Raw genomic sequence first — 22,801 nt, 5'->3', positions numbered from 1 at the left:
TGCAGAGGAGGTTCACCAGGATGTTACCAGGGCTGGAGCGCTTCAGCTATGAAGAGAGACTGGGCAGATTGGGTTTGTTTTCCTTGGAGGCTGAGGGGGGACATGATTGAGGTGTACAAAATTATGAGGGGCATAGATAGGATGGATGCTGAGGAGCTTTTTCCCTTAGTAGAGGGGTCAATAACTAGGGGGCATAGATTCAAGGTAAAGGGCGGGAGGTTTAGAGGGGATTTGAGAAAGAACTTTTTCACCCAGAGGGTGGTTGGAGTCTGGAACTCACTGCCTGAAAGGGTTGTGGAGGCAGGAACCCTCACAACATTTAAGATGCATTTGGATGAGCACTTGAAATGCCATAGCATACAAGGCTACGGGCCAAATGCTGGAATATGGGATTAGATTAGACAGGGCTTGATGGCCGGCGCGGACACGATGGGCCGAAGGGCCTCTATCCGTGCTGTATTACTCTATGACTCTATGACTCTAAGGATGTTCCCGATGGTCGGGGAGTCCAGAACCAGGGATCACAGTCTAAGGATAAGGGGTAAGCCATTTAGGACAGAGATGAGGAGGAATTTCTTCACCCAGAGAGTGGTGAACCTGTTAAATTCTCTACCACAGAAGGCATTCATTAAATATATTCAAGAAGGAGTTAAATATATTTCTTAAGGCTAAAGTGATCAAGGGATATGGGGAGAAAGCAGGGACAGGGTACTGAATTTGGATGATCAGCCATGATCTCATTAAATGGCGGAACAGGCTCGAGGGGCTGAATGGCCTGCTCCTGCTCCTATCTTCTATGTTTTTGTGTAAACACACAAAAAATTTGTGTTTAAATGAAGATCTTGCACAAGGGGATTAAGACTTTATACTCTGATTAACACCTAACCTGGCCTCAGCTGGAGTATTGTGGACAATTCTTGGGAGCACACCTCAAGAAAGATGTGAAGTCTTTAGAAAGATCACAGAGGAGCTTTACCAAGGCTGAGGGACTTCAGTTATGAGAAGAGATTGGATAAGTTAGGACTTTTCTCCTTGGAAAAGAGAAGGTTAAGAGGCGACATAGTAGCGGTTTTTAAGAGTTTTTGATAGAGTAGATAGAGCGGCGGCGGCCCTGCGAGGACCGAGGCAGTGGTGGCGAGGTTCAAAAGCGGCGGTGAGTCTCAGGTAGGTTTACCAATCTCCGAGCTCAGAGGGAGGGAGAGAAGTAAAAAGTAATCGAAGTGTGACGTCACCAGAAAGCAGGTAAGTGGTTGGTGAGTATTTCTCTCTTTTTTAAACTTAAACTCTATGGTTTATAGTTTTTAAGCTCTCTGTGGTAAAGCGCGGGCTGTTGGTAAACCAGGGCCCTTAAGTATATCATTTAACTGCAGTGTAATTGGTGGGATTGATTTGATTTAATTTAATTTGAATTAATTAAAGGGTAAGTCATGACAGGAGAGCTCGGCCCCGTGGTATGCTTCTCCTGCGCTATGTGGGAACTCAGGGACACTTCCTGTGTCCCTGACGACCATGTGAGCAGGAAGTGTATCCAGCTGCAGCTACTGGCAGACCGCATTGCGGCACTGGAGCTGCGATTGGATACATACTGGACCATTCGCAATGCTGAGGACGTTGTGGATATCACGTTTAAACAGTTGGTCACACCGCAGGCAAAGCTTGCACAGGCAGAAAGGGAATGGGTGACCAACAGGCAGAGTAGTAGACGCAGGCAGGTAGTGCAGGAGTCCCCTGTGGACATCCCCCTCTCAAACATATATACCACTTTAAATACTGTTGAGGGGGATGCCTTATCAGGGGAAAGCAGCAGCAGCCAACTTCCTGGCACCAGGGGTGGTTCTGCTGCACAGGACGGGAGGAAAAAGAGGGGTAGAGCTATAGTAATAGGGGATTCTATTGTAAGGGGAATAGATAGGCATTTCTGCGGCCACAAACGAGACTCCAGGATGGTGTGTTGCCTCCCTGGTGCAAGGGTCAAGGATGTCTCCGAGCGGCTGCAGAACATTTTGGAAGGGGCGGGTGAACAGCCAGTTGTCGTGGTGCATATAGGTATCAACGATATAGGTAAAAAAATGGGATGAGGTCCTAAAAGCTGAATATAGGGAGCTAGGAGGTAAATTAAAAAATAGGACCTCAAAAGGTAGTAATCTCAGGATTGCTATCAGTGCCACGTGCTAGTCAGAGTAGAAATAGAAGGATATTTCAGATGAATACGTGGCTAGAGGAATGGTGCAAGGCGGAGGGATTCAAATTCCTGGGACATTGGAACCAGTTCTGGGGGAGCTGGGACCAGTGCAAACCGGACTGATGTCCTAGGGGGAGTGTTTGCTAGTGCTCTGGGGGAGGGTTTAAACTAAAATGGCAGGGGGTTGGGAGCCTGAGCAGGGAGACAGAGGAAAGGGAAACAAGGATAAAAGCAAGAGATAGGAAGGAGAAAAACAAAAGGGGCAGCCAGAGAAATCAACGGTTTAAATCAAATATGGCCACAGTAAATAATAATTCTAATAGGTCTAAGAGCGTTAAGAAAACAAGCCTGAAGGCTTTGTGTCTTAATGCGAGGAGCATTCGTAATAAGGTGAATGAATTTGCTGCGCAAATAGAGGTAAACGAATATGATTTGATTGGGATTACGGAAACATGGCTCCAGGGTGGCCAAGGCTGAGAACTCAACATCCAGGGATATTCAATATTCAGGAAAGATAGGCAAAAAGGAAAGGGAGGTGGGGTAGCATTGCTGGTTAAAGAGGGGATTAACACAATTGTAAGGAAGGATATTTGCTCTGATGATGTGGAATCTGTATGGGTAGAACTGAGAAATACCAAGGGGCAGAAAACGTTAGTAGGAGTGGTATATAGACCTCCAAACAGTAATGCGGAGGTTGGGGATGGCATTAAAAGGGAAATTAGAGAAGCGTGCAATAAGGGCACAGCAGTCATCATGGGTGACTTTAATCTACATATAGATTGGGCTAACCAAATTAGTAACAATACTGTGGAGGAGGAATTCCTGAAGTTTTTACGGGATGGTTTCCTGGACCAATATGTCGAGGAACCAACTGGAGATCAGGCCATCTTAGACTGGGTATTAAGTAATGAGAAAGGATTAATTAGCAATCTTGTTGTACGAGGCCCCTTGGGTCAGAGCGATCATAATATGATAGAATTCTTCATTAAGATGGAGAGTGAATCAGTTGACTCAGAGACTAGGGTCCTGAATTTAAATAAAGGAAACTACGATGGTATAAGGCGCGAGTTGGGTAGGATTGATGGGGAATGTCACTCAAAGGGTTGACGGTGGATAGGCAATGGCCAACATTCAAAGACCGCATGGATGAACTGCAGAATTTGTTCAACCCAGTTTGGCATAAAAATAAAACAAAAAAGGTGACTCAACCGTGGCTAACAAGGGAAATTAGGGATAGCATAAGATCCAAGGAGAGGACATATAACTTGGCCAGAAAAAGCAGTAAACCTGAGGATTGGGAGCAGTTTAGGATTCAACAAAGGAGGACAAAGGGATTAATTAAGAATGGGAAAATAGAATATGAGAGTAAGCTTGCAAGGAACATAACTGACTGTAAAAGCTTTTATAGACATGTGAAGAGAAAAAGATTGGTGAAGTCAAGCATAGGTCCCTTGCAGTCAGAATCAGGGGAATTTATAATGGGGAACAAAGAAATGGCATCCCAATTAAATACATATTTTGGTTCTGTCTTCACAAAGGAGGACAGAAATAATCTCCCAGAGATGTCAGGGAACATAGGGTCTGATGAAAGGGAGGAACTGAAAGAAATCAGGATTTATAGGGAAATGCTGTTAGGGAAATTGACGGGATTGAAGGCCGATAAATCCCCAGGGCCTGATAATCTACATCCTAGGGTACTTAAGGAAGTGGCCCTAGAAATAGTAGATGCATTACTGATCATCTTCCAACATTCGATGGAATCTAGAACAGTACCCATGGATTGGAGGGTAGCTAATGTTACCCCACTATTCAAAAAAGGAGGTAGAGAGAAAACGGGAAATTACAGACTGGTAAGCCTGACATCGGCAGTGGGGAAAATGCTGGAGTCCATTATAAAAGATGTAATAGCAGAGCACTTGGAAAGCAGTGACAGGATTGGACAAAGTCAACATGGATTTACAAAAGGTAAATCATGCTCGACTAATAAGAACATAAGAAATAGGAGCAGGAGTAGGCCAATCGGCCCCTCGAGCCTGCTCCGCCATTCAATAAGATCATGGCTGATCTGATCCTAACCGCCAATCTACTATCACAGAACCATCTCCTGAATCTAACAGAATTAGACACACGAAATAGGAGCAGGATCAGGCTACACGGCCCCTGGGCCCGCTCCGCTACCCACAGGGCCATGTCCGATCCGAACCTAGACTCATGTCCAAATTCCTGCCCGCACCCCGTAACCCTTAATTCCCTTTACTTCTAGGAAACTGTCTATTTCTGTTTTAAATTTATGTAATGATGTAGCTTCTACAGCTTTTTGGGGCAGCATATTCCATGGACCTACCACCCTGAGTGAAGTAGTTCCTCCTCATCTCAGTTTTGAAAGAGCAGCCCCTTATTCTAAGACTATGTCCCCTAGTTCTAGTTTCACCCATCATCGGGAACATCCTCCCCGCATCCACCCGATCCAACCCCTTCACAATCTTAAATGTTTCAATAAGATCGCCTCTCATTCTTCTGAACTCCAATGAGTAGAGTCCCAATCTACTCAACTTCTCCTCATATGTCCATCCCCTCATCCCCGGGATTAACCGAGTGAACCTTCTTTGTACTGACTCGAGAGCAAGTATGTCTTTTCTTAAGTATGGACACCAAAACTGTATGCAGTATTCCAGGTGTGGTCTCACCAATACCTTGCACAACTGAAGCAATACCTCCCTATTTTTATATTCTATCCCCCTAGCAATGAAAGCCAACATTCCATTGGCCTTCTTAATCACTTGCTGCACCTGCATACTAACCTTTTGAGTTTCGTGCACCAGGACCCCCAGATCCCTTTGTACTTCAGTACTTTCCAGTTTCTTGCCATTAAGATAATAACTTGCTCTACGATTTTTCCTGCCAAAGTGCATAACCTCACACTTTCCAGTATTGTATTCCATCTGCCAAATCTCTGCCCACTTACTTAGCCTGTCTATGTCCCCTTGCAGGTTTTTTTATGTCCTCCTCACTCACTACTTTCCCTCCCATCTTAGTATCATCTGCAAACTTTGATATGTTACACTCGGTCCCCTCCTCCAAATCGTTAATATAGATTGTAAAGAGTTGGGGACCCAGCACTGACCCCTGCGGAACACCACTAGTTACTGATTGCCAGTCTGAGAATGAACCATTTATCCCAACTCTCTGCCTTTGATGCGCTATCAATAACTCAAAAGACTGAGATTAAGCGAGTAATTAACAGACTTTTATTAACAAGAGAATGAAGGTGTGCCTCGAGTGGTCGACCGGTCCAGAATACAAAGGGGCTGTGGAGCAGTCACCTTTATACCTGGATTCGTGGGAGGAGTCAGCCGAGGCATGTACAGGCATGCACACAGTGGAATACAAACAGTGGTTTACCACAGCCTTCTGTTAGATAGTCAATCCTCTATCCATGCCAGAATATTACCCCCAATCCCGTGATTTTTTATCTTAAGCAATAATCTTTTGTGTGGCACCTTGTCAAATGCCTTTTGGAAGTCTAAATACACTACATCCACTGGTTCCCCTTTATTCACCCTATATGTTACTTCCTCAAAGAATTCCAGCAAATTTGTCAAACATGACTTCCCCTTCATAAAACCATGCTGACTTTGTCCTTTTAAATTATGATTATCCAAATGTCCTGTTACTGTCTCCTTAATAATGGACTCCAAAATTTTACCTACCACAGATCACAGAAACCCCACAGTGCAGATAGAGGCCATTTCGGCCCATCGAGCCTGCACCGACACATATCCCACCCGATCCCCGTAACCCCTACACCAACACATGTCCCACCCTATCCCCACGTATTTAATCCCCCTAACACTAAGGGTCAATTTATCATTGCCAATCAACCTAACCGCACATCTTTGGACTGTGGGAGGAAACCGGAGCACCCGGAGGAAACCCACACAAACACGGGGAGAATGTGCAAACTCCACACAGACGGTCACCCGAGGCCGGATTCGAACCCGGGTCCCTGGCGCTGTGAGGCAACAGTGCTAACCACAGTGCTAACCGGTCTATAGTTTCCAGCCTTCTGTCTGTAACCCCTTCACGGTTCTCTAGATATATGTGAGATGTGGTCTCTGTTGTAGACAGTATTCTATAGTCCAGTAAGGAGATCACTACTACACTGGCTTAATTCTAATTATCTTACTTTATAGTTTTAACGTCAGACAGTATAAGAAGATTACAGGTCAATGAACTAAATTAGACATTTGCATACATTAGAATGAATCTAGACATAATAAACATACATTCTCCATTTACATGGATTCAAAGGAGAATCTGTCCCTGTGTCCAAATTCGAGTGCACTCTTTCATTGGCGCGCTTAAGTTGGAGCTCATGGTATGTATAATGTCTGCAAGACTTACGACGCCGAACCCCTTCGTTGAATTCTCTTCACGATCACTGAATCCCACTTTGAGTTCTGGATGCAGAGCTACTAATACGAAGGGCGGCGGCCGAGTTTGGAAACCCGGGACGGGATGCGGCAGCCATTTGCCTCCTGAGCCCTCTTTTCAGAGCTCCTGCCCTCTTTTTTTCCAGTCGCTCCTTTTTCCCGCTCGAAAACCCCGACTCCACCCCTTCCTCCTGGGGTTTCTGCCTGGAGACTGCGCAGCCTCACTGTCTGCAACAGTTGATACTGGTGCAGAATTATGGAAAGTCTGCTCTTAGTCACATTGTGTCCTTAAAAGTTCTTGCCGTACCTTCACATGGGCAACTTTAACCCAGGGATTTATAACAATGATAATACAGTGTCTAAGTTAAAGATTGATAACCATACTTAGCGTACATAACATTTCCAGTGGGTATTACATGTCTAATGCCCTTTTTAACGAAGGGTGTTACATTAGCAGTTTTCCAGTCTGCCGGGAGCTTTGCCGAGTCCAGGGAGTTTTGAAAAATTATTACCAATGCATCCAGAATCCCTACCGCCACTTCCCTCAAGACCCTAGGATGTAAGCCATCAGGTCCAGGTGATTTATCCGCCTTGAGTCCCATTATTTTACCGAGTACCACTTCCTTAGTGATTTTGATCGTGTTTAGCTCCTCTCCCCCTTTAGCCCCCTGTTTGTCCAGTATTGGGATATTCTTAGTGTCTTCTACTGTAAAGACTGATATAAAATATTCATTCAGTGTTTTTGCCATCTCCATATTTCCCACCATTAATTTCCCGGTCTCATCCTCTAAGGGACCAACATTTACTTTAGCCACCCTTTTTCTTTTTATGTAACTATAAAAACTCTTACTATCTGTTTTTATATTTTTTGCTAATTTACTTTCATAATCTATCTTCCCTTTCTTAATCAATCTTTTTGTTATTTTTTGCTGTCTTTTAAAGTTTTCCCAATCCTCTATCCTCCCACTAGATTTGGCTACCTTATATGCCCTTGTTTTTAGTCGAATACTATCCTTAATTTCTTTACTTAGCCACGGATGGCTGTCTTTTCTTTTACACCCTTTTCTTCTCAGTGGAATATATATTTTTTGGAAGTTGTAAAATAACTCCTTAAATGTACACCACTGATCATGTATCGTCTTACCCTTTAATCTATTTTCCCAACCCACTCTACTCAATTCCGCTCTCATACCTTCGTAGTCTCCTTTATTCAAGCTTAGCACGCTTGTTTGTGATCCAACCTTCTCACCCTCTAATTGAATATGGAATTCAACCATGTTATGGTCACTCATTCCAAGGGGATCCTTTACTAGGACATTTTTAATTAATCCTGTCTCGTTACACAGGACCAGATCTAAGGTTGTTTGCCCCCTGGTCAGTTCAGTTACATACTGCTCAAGAAACCCATCCCTAATACACTCAATGAACTCATCCTCAAGGCAGCCCTGCCCAATTTGATTTGTCCAATTAATATGATAGTTAAAATCCCCCATAATTATAGATGCTCCCTTATTACAAGCCTCAACTATTTCCTGATTGATACTCCGTCCAACAGAGTTGCAACTGTTCGGAGGCCTATAGACTACGCCCACTAGTGTTTTTTTCCCCTTATTATTCCTTACCTCCACCCAAACTGTTTCATTATCCTGATCTTTTGACCCAATATCATTTCTCTGTATTACAGTGATTCCTTCCTTTAATATAGCCACCCCACCTCCCCTTCCTTCCTGCCTGTCCTTCCTGATCGTTAAATAACCTGGAATGTTTAATTCCCAGGCATTGTCACCCTGCAGCCATGTTTCTGTAATGGCCACAAGATCATACCCATATGTAGTTATTTGTGCCATTAACTCGTCTATTTTGTTACGAATGCTATGTGCATTCAGATAGAGAACTTTCAAATATGTTTTGTGACACTTAGTTCCTGCTTTTGCCCTTTTTATTACTTTACCTTTTACTCCATACCTTCTGCCCCTTCCTGACACGCTCTGGTTTTTAATTTTCCCACTGCTACCTAAGTCTATGACCTTCTCTGTTGTCATTTTTATTATTTGCTCTCTAGGAACCTCCCCCCCACTAGTTAGTTTAAAGCCCTCTCTACAGCCCTAGTTATATGATCCGCCAGGACTCTAGTCCCAGCACTGGCCAAGTGAAGCCCGTCCCAACGGAACAGCTCCCTCCTGCCCCAGTACTGGTGCCAGTGTCCCAGGAAGCAAAACCCATTTCTCCCACACCAGTCTTTGAACCACGCATTTAACTCTCTAATTTTATTTGTCCTAGCCAAATTCGCTCGTGGCTCAGGTAATAATCCAGAGATTATTACCCTTGTGGTTCTGTTTTTTAATTTGACCCCTAGCTGCTCATACTCCTTTAACAGAACCGGCTTCCTAGTCCTATCTACGTCGTTTGTACCAACATGGACCAGGACAACTGGATCCACCCCCTCCCACTGCAAGTTTCTTTCCAGCCCAGAGGAGATGTCCTTAACCCTGGCACTGGGTAGGCAACACAGCCTTCGGGACTCTCGCTCTCGGCTGCAGAGAACTCTATCTATCCCCCTAATACTATCCCCTACCACTACAACATTTCTATTTACTCCCCCCTCTTGAATGGCCCCCCGTTCCACGGTGCTGTGGCCAGGTTGCTCATCCTCCCTGCAGTCCCTGCTCCTGTCCCCACAGGGAGTAAGAACCTCGAACCTGTTGGTCAAGAGCAAGGGCTGCAGCTCCTCCAGCTCTACCTCCTGGATCCCCGTACCTGCCTCACTCGTAGTCACACCGTCCTGTCCCTGACCATGGGCTACATCTGAATTACTTAACTTCATAGGTGTGACCACCTCCTGATACACAGAGTCCAGGTACTTCTCCCCCTACCTGATGTGTCGCAGTGTCTGAAGCTCAGACTCCAGCTCATCAACACGGAGCTGGAGTTCCTGTAGCAGCAGACACTTGTCACAGACGTAATCACCGTGAGCCTCAATGGGGTTCACCGGCTCCCACATCTCGCAACAGTAGCACATCACCTGCTCCATTCTATGTAATTAATTAAATTTTTTATTGTTAGTTATGGACACCCTCTGCCCGATTTTAGATGCTAGTATCCCCTTTAATTAATTGGATTAAAATTAAATCAATCCCTCTAGTTACAGCAGTTAAATGGTTTACCAACAGTCACTCTGCACCAGAAAGGCCTTATTAACTACAACCCAGAGTTAAAGTTTGAAAAGAGCATCTAATACCCCACTTACCCTAACTCACAGCACTCTTTGATGACTCGCACTCAGTGCTTGCTCGCACTGGGACTGGTCTTTTTATACTGTTTGTTTGTTTACAGCCAAATGAGTCACCCCTGCTGATTGGTTAGAAAACTGGTTTCCACTGCCTGCTGTGCCAATTTACTCCTACTGCAGTGTTACCTTGTTTTACTCTTCTTAAACCAACAGAATCCCAAATATTTAACTTTTCCCCTTTACTTAAACTGCTTAAAGTAATCTTATCAAGAATGATTTGAAGAGAAATAACAATTAAAGAACTCTCACTCTTACCCAAGCTCACAGCACTCTGATGACTCGCACTTACCCTTTAACTAATTAATTAAAATTAAATGAATCCCACCAATTTCACTCCAGTTAAATGATATATTTAAGGGCCCTGGTTTACAAACTGTCCCTGGTACACCACAGCAACCTTAAAAACTATAAACCACAGACTTAAAGTTTTAAAACGAGAGAAATACTCCAACCAATCACCTACCTGTTTTGTGGTGATGTCACACCTTGAATACTTTTTACCTCTCTCCTTGCCTGAGATTGGAGATTGGTGAGGCCTACCTGAGCCTCTGGGGCCTCTTGTAGTCGCTCTGCCATGCTGCTCCGCCTCCACCCGCTGCCGCACTGAGGCCTACCTGAGCCTCTGGGGCCTCTTGTAGTCGCACTGCTCCGCCTCCACCCACTGCCGATGCCGCACTGAGGTCTACCTGAGCCTCTGGGGCCTCTTGTAGTCGCTCTGCCACGCTGCTCCGCCTCCACCCGCTGCCGATGCCGCACTGAGGCCTACCTGAGCCTCTGGGGCCTCTTGTAATCTACTGGAATTTTTTGAGGATGTAACTGGTAAAATAGATAAGGGAGAACCAGTGGATGTTGTGTATTTGGACTTTCAAAAGGCTTTCGATAAGGTCCCGCATAAGAGATTAGCGTGTAAAGTTAAGGCACATGGGATTGGGGGCAAGGTATTGACTTGGATAGAGAACTGGTTGGCAGACAGAAAGCAAAGAGTTGGAATAAACGGGTCTTTTTCCGAGTGGCAGGCAGTGACTAGTGGGGTACCGCAGGGATCGGTCCTTAGATCCCAGCTATTCACAATATATATTAATGATCTAGACAAGGGAACTAGATGTACTATCTCCAAGTTTGCAGACGACACAAAGCTGGGTGGGCGTGTGTGCTGTAAGGAGGATGCCGAGAAACTACAGGATGATTTGGACAGGTTGGGTGATTGGACAGAAGCATGGCAGATGCAATATAACGTGGATAAATGCGAGGTTATCCACTTTGGTGTCAAAAACACGAAGGCAGATTATTATCTGAATGGCAATAAATTGAGAGAAGGGGAAGTGCAACGAGACCTGGGTGTCCTTGTGCACCAGTCGCTGAAGGTAAGCATTCAGGTGCAGCAGGCGGTTAAGAAGGCAAATGGTATGTTGGCCTTTGTAGTGAGAGGGTTTGAGTACAGGAACAAGGATGTCTTGCTGCAGTTGTACAGGGCCTTGGTGAGACCACATCTTGAGTATTGTGGCAGTTTTGGTCGCCTTATCTGAGTAAGGATATTCTTGCCATGGAAGGAGTTCAGCGAAGATTCACCAGGCTGATACCTGGGATGGCAGGAATGACGTATGAGGAGAGATTGTGTCGATTGGGCTTGTACTCGCTGGAGTTTAGAAGAATGAGAGGGGATCTCATTGAAACTTATAAAATTCTGACAGGACTGGACAGACTAGATGCAGGAAGGATGTTCCCGATGGTCAGGGAGTCCAGAACCAGGGGTCACAGTCTAAGGATAAGGGGTAAGCCATTTAGGACAGAGATGAGGAGAAATTTCTTCACCCAGAGAGTGGTGAACCTGTGGAATTCTCTCCCACAGAAGGCAGTAGAGGCCAATTCATTAAATATATTCAAGAAGGAGTTGGATATATTTCTTAAGGCTAAAGGGATCAAGGGGTATGGGGAGAAAGCAGGGACTAGGTACTGAATTTGGATGATCAGCCATGATCACATTGAATGGTGGAGCAGGCTCAAGGGGCCGAATGGCCTACTCCTGCTCCTGTCTTCTATGTTTCTCTGTTAGAGAAAAACTATTTCCTCTGGCGATTGGGCCAACAACCAGTTGTCTTAGATTTAAAATCATTGGCAAAAGATCCAGAGGGGAGATGAGGAGAAATTTTTTCAGAGTTGTCAGGATCTGGAACGCGGTACCAGAAAAGGTGGTTGAAATGGATTCCTTATCTAATTTTATAAAGGAGTTACAAAGAAAAGGACTTGCATTTCTATCGCACCTTTCACATCCACTGGACATCTCAAAGCGCTTTATACCCAATGAAGTACTTTTGGAGTGTAGTCACTGTTGTAGGAAACGTGACAACTAAATTGCACTCAGCAAGCTCCCACAAACAGCGATGTGATAATCTGTTTTAGTGATGTTGATTGAGGGATAAATATTGGCCAGGACACCGGGGATAGCTCCCCTGCTCTTCTTCAAAATAGTGCCATGGTGTCTTTTATGTCCACCTGAGAGGGCAGACGGGGCCTCGGTTTAACGTCTCATCCAAAAGACGGCACCTCTGACAGTGCAGCACTGGGAGTGTCAGCCTAGATTTTGAACCCACAACCTTCTGACTCACGAGGTGAAAGTGCTACCCACTGAGCCACAGCTGACACGGCTTGGACAAAACAGGGTTATGGACACAAAACAGGCTTAGACTAAGTACGGCTGCTCTTTCAAAGAGCCAGCACAGGCACGAGTGGCCTCCTTCTGTGCTGCAAGTTTCTATAAAGCCTCCAGCAAGCACAGAATAGGGAGAGGCAGCAAACTAAAGCGAGACGAAGGTGTGCCCCTCCTCCTCCTCCTCGGTGAACTACAACCATGCAAAGTGCTTCCTGTTACCAGCATGAAAGAAAATCTACAAACGTCTCCTCCTGAGCCTCAGGATATTTGTTCAGGATGGAACAAGCTTCCAAGTTCGTGACTGGAAACCAAGCTCGTGTTCGCTAGTTATTCTCAATTTCACATTTCCATTCATAAACAGCAAAATCATTAAAATTAGATGCCAATAAAATATATGGGGAAGAGAAAAAAATAGTTGCAAGAAACTATTTATTTAAAATGTTGTTACATCCCACTACTTTTTGTTAATAGTAGAATATTGTTCACAATACTGGCAAGAACTAACATATGTGTCTGCAAATTTGCATGAAAAAATATACTTCAAAATCAAACGGTGTTACTGAGCAAACTATTTGAAGCATTCCATTTTTAGGGATGGTGACTATGTTTCACCTTCTTTGGGATCCAGCTTCAAATTGAACCCAAATACATAGAATGAAATTCTCAGTGGCTGGTCGAGCCCCGAAGTAATGGCAGTGACAATCCAGATGCCAGTACAGAGGGATTCAGAACACAAAATGTTACTGCAAGCAAAATGTGAAATCTGAGAGGGCCTAAGGGCTGGCAGTGGAGGTTAGAGTGGCGTGTGGAACCTGGCAACATGTCAGCATAATAGAGTATTGTACAGTGCTAGGTTAGACCTTCACGGTACCATACCTTTAGACTGTGGATGTGAGAGGCAATCATGGGGTGCAAAAACATGTGCATAAAGATGACAAAAGACAAATCACTGCATTTAACGTAAAGCTGTAACAGGCTTATAATGCACGCGTATACTGTCCTCTACAGTGAAATCAATACCTTCATGTGTTGATCTGTCATAGCAGTCGCCAATTAAGTTACGAATGAGAATCCAACAGAGATAATAAGTGAAGTCCATCTCTTACATCCGCACAAATACACTTCATTTGTAACATATAAATGCAAATGCAAGACACATTTTTTACTATACAGATGACAACTTTGGTTTCCTCAGACACATTATGAGAACAAGGACATTACACTTTGACCTTTGAATTCTGGGACTGAAAGCAGATACTTGGTCTTAAGCCGCCTCCAGCATCTTACAAATAGGCATTATGGTGGGTACTGACTAACAATTCAGTTGTTGGGACATCTGGATCGGACAGCTATCTGCCTTAACCAAACAATTTGGTTCAGTTTGCAAGGTGACTTCTCAATAAAAGGCTGTATCGTGTTCCCCGTACAGGATTCTCTTATGCAGTCTGACAAGATGTCTCTAAAACTAAGTTTTGCATGTCCGACAGAGCAGCCTCCAGAGATTTTGAAAACCATTCTGCGTTAGTCTCTTCACAACAGTTGAAGGCAGAGACAGAGAAATTGATATGATCTTCTAGGGGATTGTACCAGACACCATATCCATCTGGCACCATGGGACCAAAGCACATCACGCAGTCCGTTCTGGCGGGCACCTATACAGGAGAAAAGGTTCAACATTAAGGCCAATCTTTCAACATCAAAACAGCTAACACATGCATTGTACATGAATTACCTCCACCTCTATCAGGCTTACCATTTTGGACTCTGCAAGCTCAGGCAACTGAAACTACACTTTGCTATCCCCACCCCATCACAGCTTTACTCCTGACCCAGACTGACTCAGAGACTGAGCCGAGGTCAAAGTGTCGGATCCTGGATGACTGTAAAGGCTGCCAGGATTAATCACAGACTGGATTGCAGTTTCTTCAGTAAATCGGACCAGCCAAAGCTCGTAAGTCAGAGAGAGGAACAAAGGGTGATCGATGAGAGGTGCATTGGTTAGGTTGTGGTTGGCAAGATGACACAAGAATGAACATGCACAGCTCAGTATACAAATGTCGAGTTCTCTTCATCAAACCAGAAAGCTACTGGCATGCAAATTAGGCACAGGCATTGCCAAGGAGGGGCGGTACCTTGGACTGCAATTCGAGATTTGTCTGAACTTGGCTCAGTTCAGAGTCGGAAGGTTATGGGTCTAAGCTCCGCTCCCAGAACCGAACACATAATCTAGGCCGACAGTGCAGCACCCACTGAGAACTGTGCTGGACTGTGAGTGGAGTCATCCTTTGGGTGAGATGCTAAACCAAGCACTCATCTGCCTGCCCCAGAGGTTCAAGAAGAATAGCTAGTTCTCACAATGCCCTGGTCAACATTCCTCCTTCCACCAACACCACCAAAAATAGATCACTGGTCAGTTACCTCATTCCGGTTTGTGGGACCATGCTGTGCACAAAATGCCTGCTGCATTCAAAGTAATTCACTGTATGTGCTGAGACAAAGTGATAAGGTGCTATATAAATGCAAGACTTTCTTTTCCTACACCAGCTTGAAAGAGTGCATCTGATGGCACCCAACCTCTGCTGCCCTCCAATTATGCCTGGCCAGAAATGTTGCAACACTTCCAGGCTAGTTTAGTGCCTAGCAGTGCGCCATATGAACATCATAGCCTAGATTTCCTGCTCACTGATAGCCAATCAAAAAAAAAGCTCCACATTCACAGAGACCTTTCATCACTTTCAGCGTAATTTGTGAATGGTCTTGCCTCCTATTCTGTATATTTTCCTCTGGTTTTGCAACTTCCCCTCCCATGACTCATTTGGTATCAATCTCTCCTGCAAATCAAAACGTTGTGGGTTCAAGTCCCATCCCAACTTGAGTGCTTAATTTAGGCTGACACCATGCTGTCTATCTTAGTGTCATTACCAAGGGATGTTGTTGGAGGTGCTGTCTTTTGGATGAGATGTTAAACCGAGGTTCCGTCTGCCTGATCATAAAATATCATTATATGAAGAAGAGCAGGGTTTATTCCCCCAACCACCGCCATCAACTAATTCATCTTGGTTGCTGTTTGTGAGACCTGGCTGCCATTTTCATCTACGTAACAGGAACTGCCCTTCAAAAGTAAATACTTAACTGTGAAATGCTTTGAGACATCCTGAGAATGTGAAAGATGCTATATAAATGCAAGTTAATTCTTTCTTCCTTTAATTGCTCCCTCCGCCCTACCCTAAGAGCAACGAAGGCGACGTACCAACGGTCTTGGTCTTAATTAAAAAGTTGTTTGGTTTTTTTCTTTGAGGCAAGAGAAAACCCATTTGAACCATGGAATTTTAACCATATGACATTAGACACACAAGTGGATGATGCATTTAAACCAAACATCTCAAAGCGCTTCACATGCAAGAACATTTTAGGCATGATGCTTACAGCAAAATCCCAACAAATAGCAATGCACTAACAGGAAACAAATGAAAGTAGATTTGCCTTTTCATGAATAGGGTACTTTATTCGTCGACAGAATCAGGAATTTCATTTCCCCCTTCGGTGTTCTTTTCAATGCACTGGTTAATACATTTGTGCTCAATTCTGGTGTGCTCATTGTAGGAATTTAGCTTGGGCACATTAGCCAGTGTGCAAAAGGTTACACTAAAAGTAAATTAAACCTCACAATGTTTAATTAGAAACTAAATTATGAGCGGTCATTTAACATATAACCACAGAGATCCTCAAACAAGATTACATTTTAGGGGCCCATGTTCATTTAAACATATTTTTCATTTGAAATTAGATATGTTCTCCTAAAGTATAATATATATGACTTAAGAACCACAAATTCAAATGATCATAGGATTAGATTGCTTCAAAAAGCCTGAATATAAGACAGAGATGAGGAGAAATTTTTTCCCTCAGAGGGTCGTGAGTCTTTGGAACTCTCTTCCTCAGAGGGCGGTGGAAGCAGAGCCTTTGAATATTTTTAAGGCAGAGGTAGATAGATTCTTGGTTACCAAGGGGGTGAAAAGTTATCGGGGGTGTAAAGTCTGTGGGTTGTGCAGTTAATAAATACACAGACTTCAGGAGTAACAAACAAACAGGTCTTTACTATTCGAAGGTCAGGGCGAATCTGCCCCAGCAATCCGGTCACAACACTTATATACTGGTGTGGTCACTATCGGTATTACAGTATACAGAAGCCAAACAAATAGTGCCACACCTAAAGTAGTTCTCTTAAAGGTGAACGGTTACATTCAATAGTTCCCTTAAAGGTAGACGGGTACATACACTACAATCCTCCCTTTTTAGCTTATTACTTACAGAGTCCCCGTTAAACATACATATCTTCAACTTCCTATAAAACAAATTACAGATATAATCTCGGTGGAGTCAATGTCATATAAAACAATTTACAGATATAATCTCGGTGGGAACAGTTCACAGGTTCAGTCTCTGCGGAAACAGTTCATAGATTCAGTCTCTGATCTTGACTCGTTCCGAACAACATTTCTTTGGTGTAGCCGGTTCACCTGGCTAGCGTGACTCCTCCATAGCCTTTTTCTTGACGTAACAGCTTGAACTTTCGTCCTGTTGAACCAGCAGTGCGGACTTTTACAACCAACTGGCTGTCTTGACATTTTCCAGTTTTTCAACTAATTTAGCTCCTTTCGTAGTGTCCCGCCTGAGATGGTAGAAGTGCTAATATTTTAGACAGTTATTATCTTCTGCTTCTTCTTTTTCTTTTCTGCCTTTTTGAAACTCTCGGAGCTCCTTTCTCGGCTGCCAGCTGTAGCGCCACCAACTCTCTATGTTCCTTAGACCTTAAGTGCTTCCTCCGGATTTCAGCACTTTGGGAGTTTTCATCACAAGCTGGGCAGACCACATCCTCGTAATATTCAGTGTCACTCAACAGGTCATGGTAATATTCGGGTTCGTCCTGAGTTAGGCCAGCGAGAGAGCCTTCTTCTTCCTCCTCACCCGTCTGGACGTTAGCTGACGGTGGTTCCTTCCCTAGACATCTTTCTTGAAAAGACTTCTTCATGCATTCATCTTCATCCCGCTCTTCCTGGGTTTCCTGCAAATCCTTCACTAATGACCTCATTTGTGATTTTAACACTTCCCCTTCCCTCGGGGATTGATTGATCGGGCTATTCAATCCTTCTACTGGAGCAGCTGTTTCAACATTCTGTTGTTCACATAGACGCGATTCAGCGTACTTTTGGCATCCCAGTAAAGTCTGTTTTGCAACCTCAGCTATTTCCCAAACTTTTGAGAGCTCCGAACTCCTTCCCGTTGAAGATTGAAGCTCGTGTTCAGATTGTTCCCATTGCAGAGTCTTTTCCCTCAGCATATGAAGGAGTTGGCTGACCGTTAACTCTTCCACGGGAACACTGTGGATCAGAGTCTTCTCCATTTCATCCACCTTTTCCTCCAATGCTTCCACCTTCTGTTCCTCTTGTACTTTGGCTTTCAGCGCTCGGAAAAGTTGTGCCCTGATGCTCTCTAGCTCATGTTCAGGGACCATTCTTACAGTCTCTGTGTTTCTTACAGTTTCCTTTTCTTCCACTGAAAGGATTCCCAGTTGAATCTGTTCTTCAAGTTGTTGAACCTCGGACATTGCCGCCTCATATTTGTCTTGGGTTTCCTTCAATATTTTTATGAGTTCTTGGACATCTTGTCTTTCATGTTCTGCCATGTCTTTCACCTCTAATTTCTCATCTATGGATGGAACTTCTACCGATGAGTCTGTCTTGGCCTTGAGCCCATCAAGAATTTCCTGCAGCCTTTGGACTTCTTGCTCATGTTCAACCTTTAGTTGTTCATATGCTTCTACTGAAACTAGCTTTTCGGAGGTTGCCGAGTTAACCCCCTCCAGAATTGTAGCCTGGGCCTGTTCATATTGTTCTTTCAACTTCTCACACTCTGCTTGTAAGGAGTCGTAGAGAAGAACTGGAATAAAATCCTGGCTTCCTGAAGATTCCTCTTCCTTTGGTTCGTTCTGTAAATATTCTAGTTCCTGAACAACATCAGGGGAATGTGATTGGTATTTGGCCACGGTGGCTCTATGGTCGCTCTCTGCTTGAGCTAGCTGTCTCTGTTGTCTTTCCAGGTTCTCCCATTCGGTGTCCCAGAACTTTTCCATATTTTTCATCTCTTGTACGAGACGGTCACTCAACTGTTCTAATTGCTGTCGTACTTTGACATAAGTTTGCGTCCGAGCTCGGTGTTCTTCCGTCGTGGATGAATCCTTTGCTTGAACAGGCTCAGAATTCTCTGTCAACCTGGAGTTCTGCTCTGCAGCTTTATTCTTCTTGGTACCATAAGTCCTTCTGCATGTCTTCGTTTTCTTCCCCATCGTCGGCAAGTCCCTTTTAGCCTTGTCTTCCATATTCGAATTGGTCTTATCATCATCCATTTCAGAATCTGAGCTAATAGCTTGCACCGAGTCCTCCCTCATTATGGCTTTTAGGTAGTGCCATTCCATGTCTATTTTCTTAATCCACTCCCATCCTAGAAGTGGTGGTCCTCCCTCAGGTAATACGTACAAGTTCATTCTTAGGTGTTCTTTACCCCTATCTCTCACCTTGACTCTTATTTTCCCCACGGGGTATACGTTATGCCCCGTGTATGTCTGTAATACGAACTTGGTATTTCTTAAAGGTATGTGAGAGAATAGCCGGTGGTAGTCCCTTCGGTTGATGACTGATAGAGCTGATCCAGTGTCCAGCTCCATTCTTACTTGGACTCCAGCTATTTTTAGTATGACCCAGATGGTCTGTAGATCCGTTTCTTTACCCACATTGTGGATTCTCAGACTACCCAGCTCCTGGTTGTTTGGGTCTGAGTCTGAATTCTGTTCGTCTGAACTCTTCTCAGCCACCTTGTGTACCTTGTTGTACTTTTCTTGTGGTGGCTTCCTTTGATTGTTGGTCTTTTTCCTGGACCGGCATACCTTCGCGATGTGACCCAGTTTGCCACATTTCCTACACTCTTGGTTCTTAAACCAGCATTGGTTCTGGTCATGCGTTGTCTTCCCACAACGGTAGCATTTTGTTGTGCTTGAAGTAATTTGGTCCACCCCGAGTGCCGCCGCCTTTAGCTGCATTTCCGCCGTTCCTTTCGCTGCGGCTTCGTGCGATGCAGCTATAAGGACAGCCCGGTCCAGTGTGAGGTCGTTCTCTTCCAGTAGTCACTTCTGCGTCCCTTCTTTGGACAATCCGCATACGAACTTGTCCCGCAGCGCTTCTGTCAGATTCCCTCCGAACTGGCAGTATTTCGCTAGCCTACGCAGTTCGACCAAGTATTCCGCATTGCTTTCGTCTTTCCTCTGCGTTCTTGCGTAGAATTTGAATCGTTCAGCCAGCATCAACAGTGTGGGGTTCAAGTGGTCCTTCAGCACAGCCACAATCTCTTCGAAGATCTGATCCGCTGGTTTATTTGGTGCTATTAGATGCTTCAAGAGCCCGTATGTTTTTGCCCCCATCGAGTTTAGCAATGTTATCGCCTTGTCGTCTTCCTCTATTTTGTTGGCTTCGCAATAGATCTCTATGCGTTCCACGTACGTGGCCCAGTCTTCTATTTCAGAATTAAAGTCGTTAATATTCCCTCGCTTAGGCATCTTTCTTCCCTTGGGAGCAGCACCAGTATTTCTTTAAGTATTCTTATTTATTTGTTTATTTCTAAGATGGCGGTTTTCCCGCAAAATCGGCGGTTTCCCGCTCTTTCCTTCTCTCCCCGCCCACTTCAATGGCGGTATGTCAGTTAAGATGGCGGTTTTCCCGTGAAAATGGCGGTTTCCCGCTCTTCCTTTCTCTCCCCGCCCACTTCAATGGCGGTTTCCCGCTTCTGTCGTCTCCTCCGCCTAATGGCGGCTTCCCGCGTTTCTTCCTGGTGGAAGGGGTACGCTTTCCCCACAGCGGACAGGTTCAGCCGCTGGGCTGGCTCTCGCACAGCTCCCCTTACTCGGCTCTGTCTTTTCCTCCCGCCCGCACGGCTCTACCGGCGCTGGGTACACCCCGTTAACGGAGGACAGTTCAGCCGCTGGACTGGCTCTCGCGCAGTCTCTCTCTCCGTACCCGGCTCTGTCGCTCTCTCTCCCGCACGTTCGGTTCTACCGGCCCTGGGTACCCCGTTGGTGAAGAACAGTTCAGCCGCTGGACTGGCTCTCGCACAGTCTCTCTCCCCTTGCTCGGCTCTGTCTCTCCCTCACGTTCGGTTCTACCAGCTCTGGTTACCCCGTTGGTGGAGGACAGCTCAGCCGCTGGACTGGCTCTCGCGCAGTCTCTCTCCCCTTGCTCGGCTCTGTCTCTCTCTCCCACCCGCACGGTTCCTGTTCGCCTCCCAGCCCTCTCGCAGACTGGTGTTTCCCTCCCCGGCTGCGGCTGGGTTTCTCTTCCCGCGCCTACTCCCAGTCTCAGCGCTTCGTGGCTGCGGTCGCTGCCCGGCTTTTCCCGCCGATCGAGGTCCGACTGCCTCACGACGCCGTTGGACCCGACTTTCTGACCGGCTCCGTTCCCCCCTCGACCAAGGTCGAGTGCTCTGCCCTTATCCTCCGGATACTTCTACACCTTCCCCTACTCACAGTCTCTTCGGCCGCCTTGTTCCCTGCTGATCGGCTCACTCCGCACCGTGGTAGAAGGGTAGTCAGTGCCTGTTGCTAATGGAAGCTTTTGTTGCTAAAGTCTTCCACCTTTCTCCTGCTGCAGCCTCGTGTTTTCTTCCAGCAGCACGACGAGGGCGGTTGCCTCTCTTCGACGCTCTTCTTGCTTTGGTAATCTTGCCGCAGGGTACAATCGGACTCGTCGCCACTGTAAAGTCTGTGGGTTGTGCAGTTAATAAATACACAGACTTCAGGAGTAACAAACAAACAGGTCTTTACTATTCGAAGGTCAGGGCGAATCTGCCCCAGCAATCCTGCCACAACACTTATATACTGGTGTGGTCACTATCGGTATTACAGTATACAGAAGCCAAACAAATAGTGCCACACCTAAAGTAGTTCCCTTAAAGGTGAACGGTTACATTCAATAGTTCCCTTAAAGGTAGACGGGTACATACACTACAGGGGGTAGGCGGGAATGTGGAGTAATCGGATCAGCCATGATCTTATTGAATGGCGGAGCAGGCTCGAAGGGCCGAGTGGCCTACTCCTGCTCCTAGGTCGTATGCTTGTATGTATACATTTTCCAAGGCACCACACCACTGGCAGGACCTTGCATTTCAGAAAATGGTGGGCACGTTACCCCCAATTGTCCAACGGGCACTGGCTCTGTGCGAGACCTTATTGCTGGTCCAGGACCTTCAAAATTGAGACAATGAAGAATATCTGGGAGTGTCTGCAGTGTGGTAATCTCTTTGAGGGTTCAGCTGGTGCTGTAAATGCCAGCACTGAAGTTGTCATTATTTCCTATGCCCAACTTAGACGCACCTGCCCTGTCGAGAGCCTCCAGTGTGTTGCCACAGCAAAAGAGGTGTCCATGAAGATCTCTGGCACACTCAGACCTTCTTCAATAGCCTGCAGCTTCAGGCCCAGCAAGTGTCTGTCAATTGCCATTCCTTTAAGTGCCTGTGAGTAAAATAAAACAAGTATATTATTTGAAAGAAAAACATTCTGTACAAATTCCTAGGATAGTTAATGAGCACTCACTGTTTCAATGGTCCTATCCATATTGGCCTCCTCCTGAGGTCCCCACCAGTCTTCAGCCAATTCGATTCACTCCACGTGATATCAAGAAACGGCTGAGCGCACTGCATACAGCAAAGGCTATGGGCCCTGACAACATCCCGGCTGTCGTGCTGAAGACTTGTGCTCCAGAACTAACCGCGCCTCTGGCCAAGCCATTCCAGTACAGCTACAACACTGGCATCTATCCGACAATGTAGAAAACTGCCCAGGTATGTCCTGTCCACAAAAAGCAGGACAAATCCAACCCGGCCAATTACCGCCCCATCAGTCTACTCTCAATCATCAGCAAAGTGATGGAAGGTGTCATTAACAGTTTTATCAAGTGGCACTTACTCACCAATAACCTGCTCACTGATGCCCAGTTTGGGTTCCGCCAGGACCACTCAGCTCCTGACCTCATTACAGCGTTGGTCCAAACATGGACAAAGGAGCTGAATTCCAGAGGTGAGGTGAGAGTGACTGCCCTTGACATCAAGGCAGCATTTGAACGATTCTGTCATCAAGGAGCCCTAGTAAAACTGAAGTCAATGGGAATCAGGGGGAAAACTCTCCACTGGCTGGAGTCATACCT

General features: G+C 45.4%; 1 protein-coding gene across 6 annotated transcripts in view; it reads right to left on the bottom strand.

The window, feature by feature from the left end:
- Nucleotides 1-12,966: 12,966 nt before the first annotated feature.
- The window catches only part of LOC147096263 (carnitine O-acetyltransferase-like), a 79,834-nt gene continuing 69,999 nt past the window's right edge, over nucleotides 12,967-22,801 (bottom strand). For all 6 annotated transcript variants that reach the window (XM_085975117.1, XM_085975118.1, XM_085975113.1 and 3 more), the window contains 2 exons: nucleotides 21,973-22,110; nucleotides 12,967-14,206 (listed from right to left, as the gene is read on the bottom strand). In XM_085975117.1, coding sequence (XP_085831243.1) covers nucleotides 13,991-14,206; nucleotides 21,973-22,110 — 354 coding nt within the window. In that variant the 3' untranslated portion in view covers nucleotides 12,967-13,990. The remainder of the gene's footprint in view (nucleotides 14,207-21,972; nucleotides 22,111-22,801) is intronic.

The sequence above is a fragment of the Somniosus microcephalus genome, unplaced genomic scaffold (genome assembly GCF_052327205.1).
Source record: "Somniosus microcephalus isolate GS21.2 unplaced genomic scaffold, FLI_Smic_1.0 unresolved_chr1, whole genome shotgun sequence".
In the NCBI taxonomy this organism is placed as follows: Eukaryota; Metazoa; Chordata; class Chondrichthyes; order Squaliformes; family Somniosidae; genus Somniosus; species Somniosus microcephalus.
Note: the sequence above shows the minus strand (reverse complement) of the source record. Positions and strands in the feature narration are given on the sequence as shown.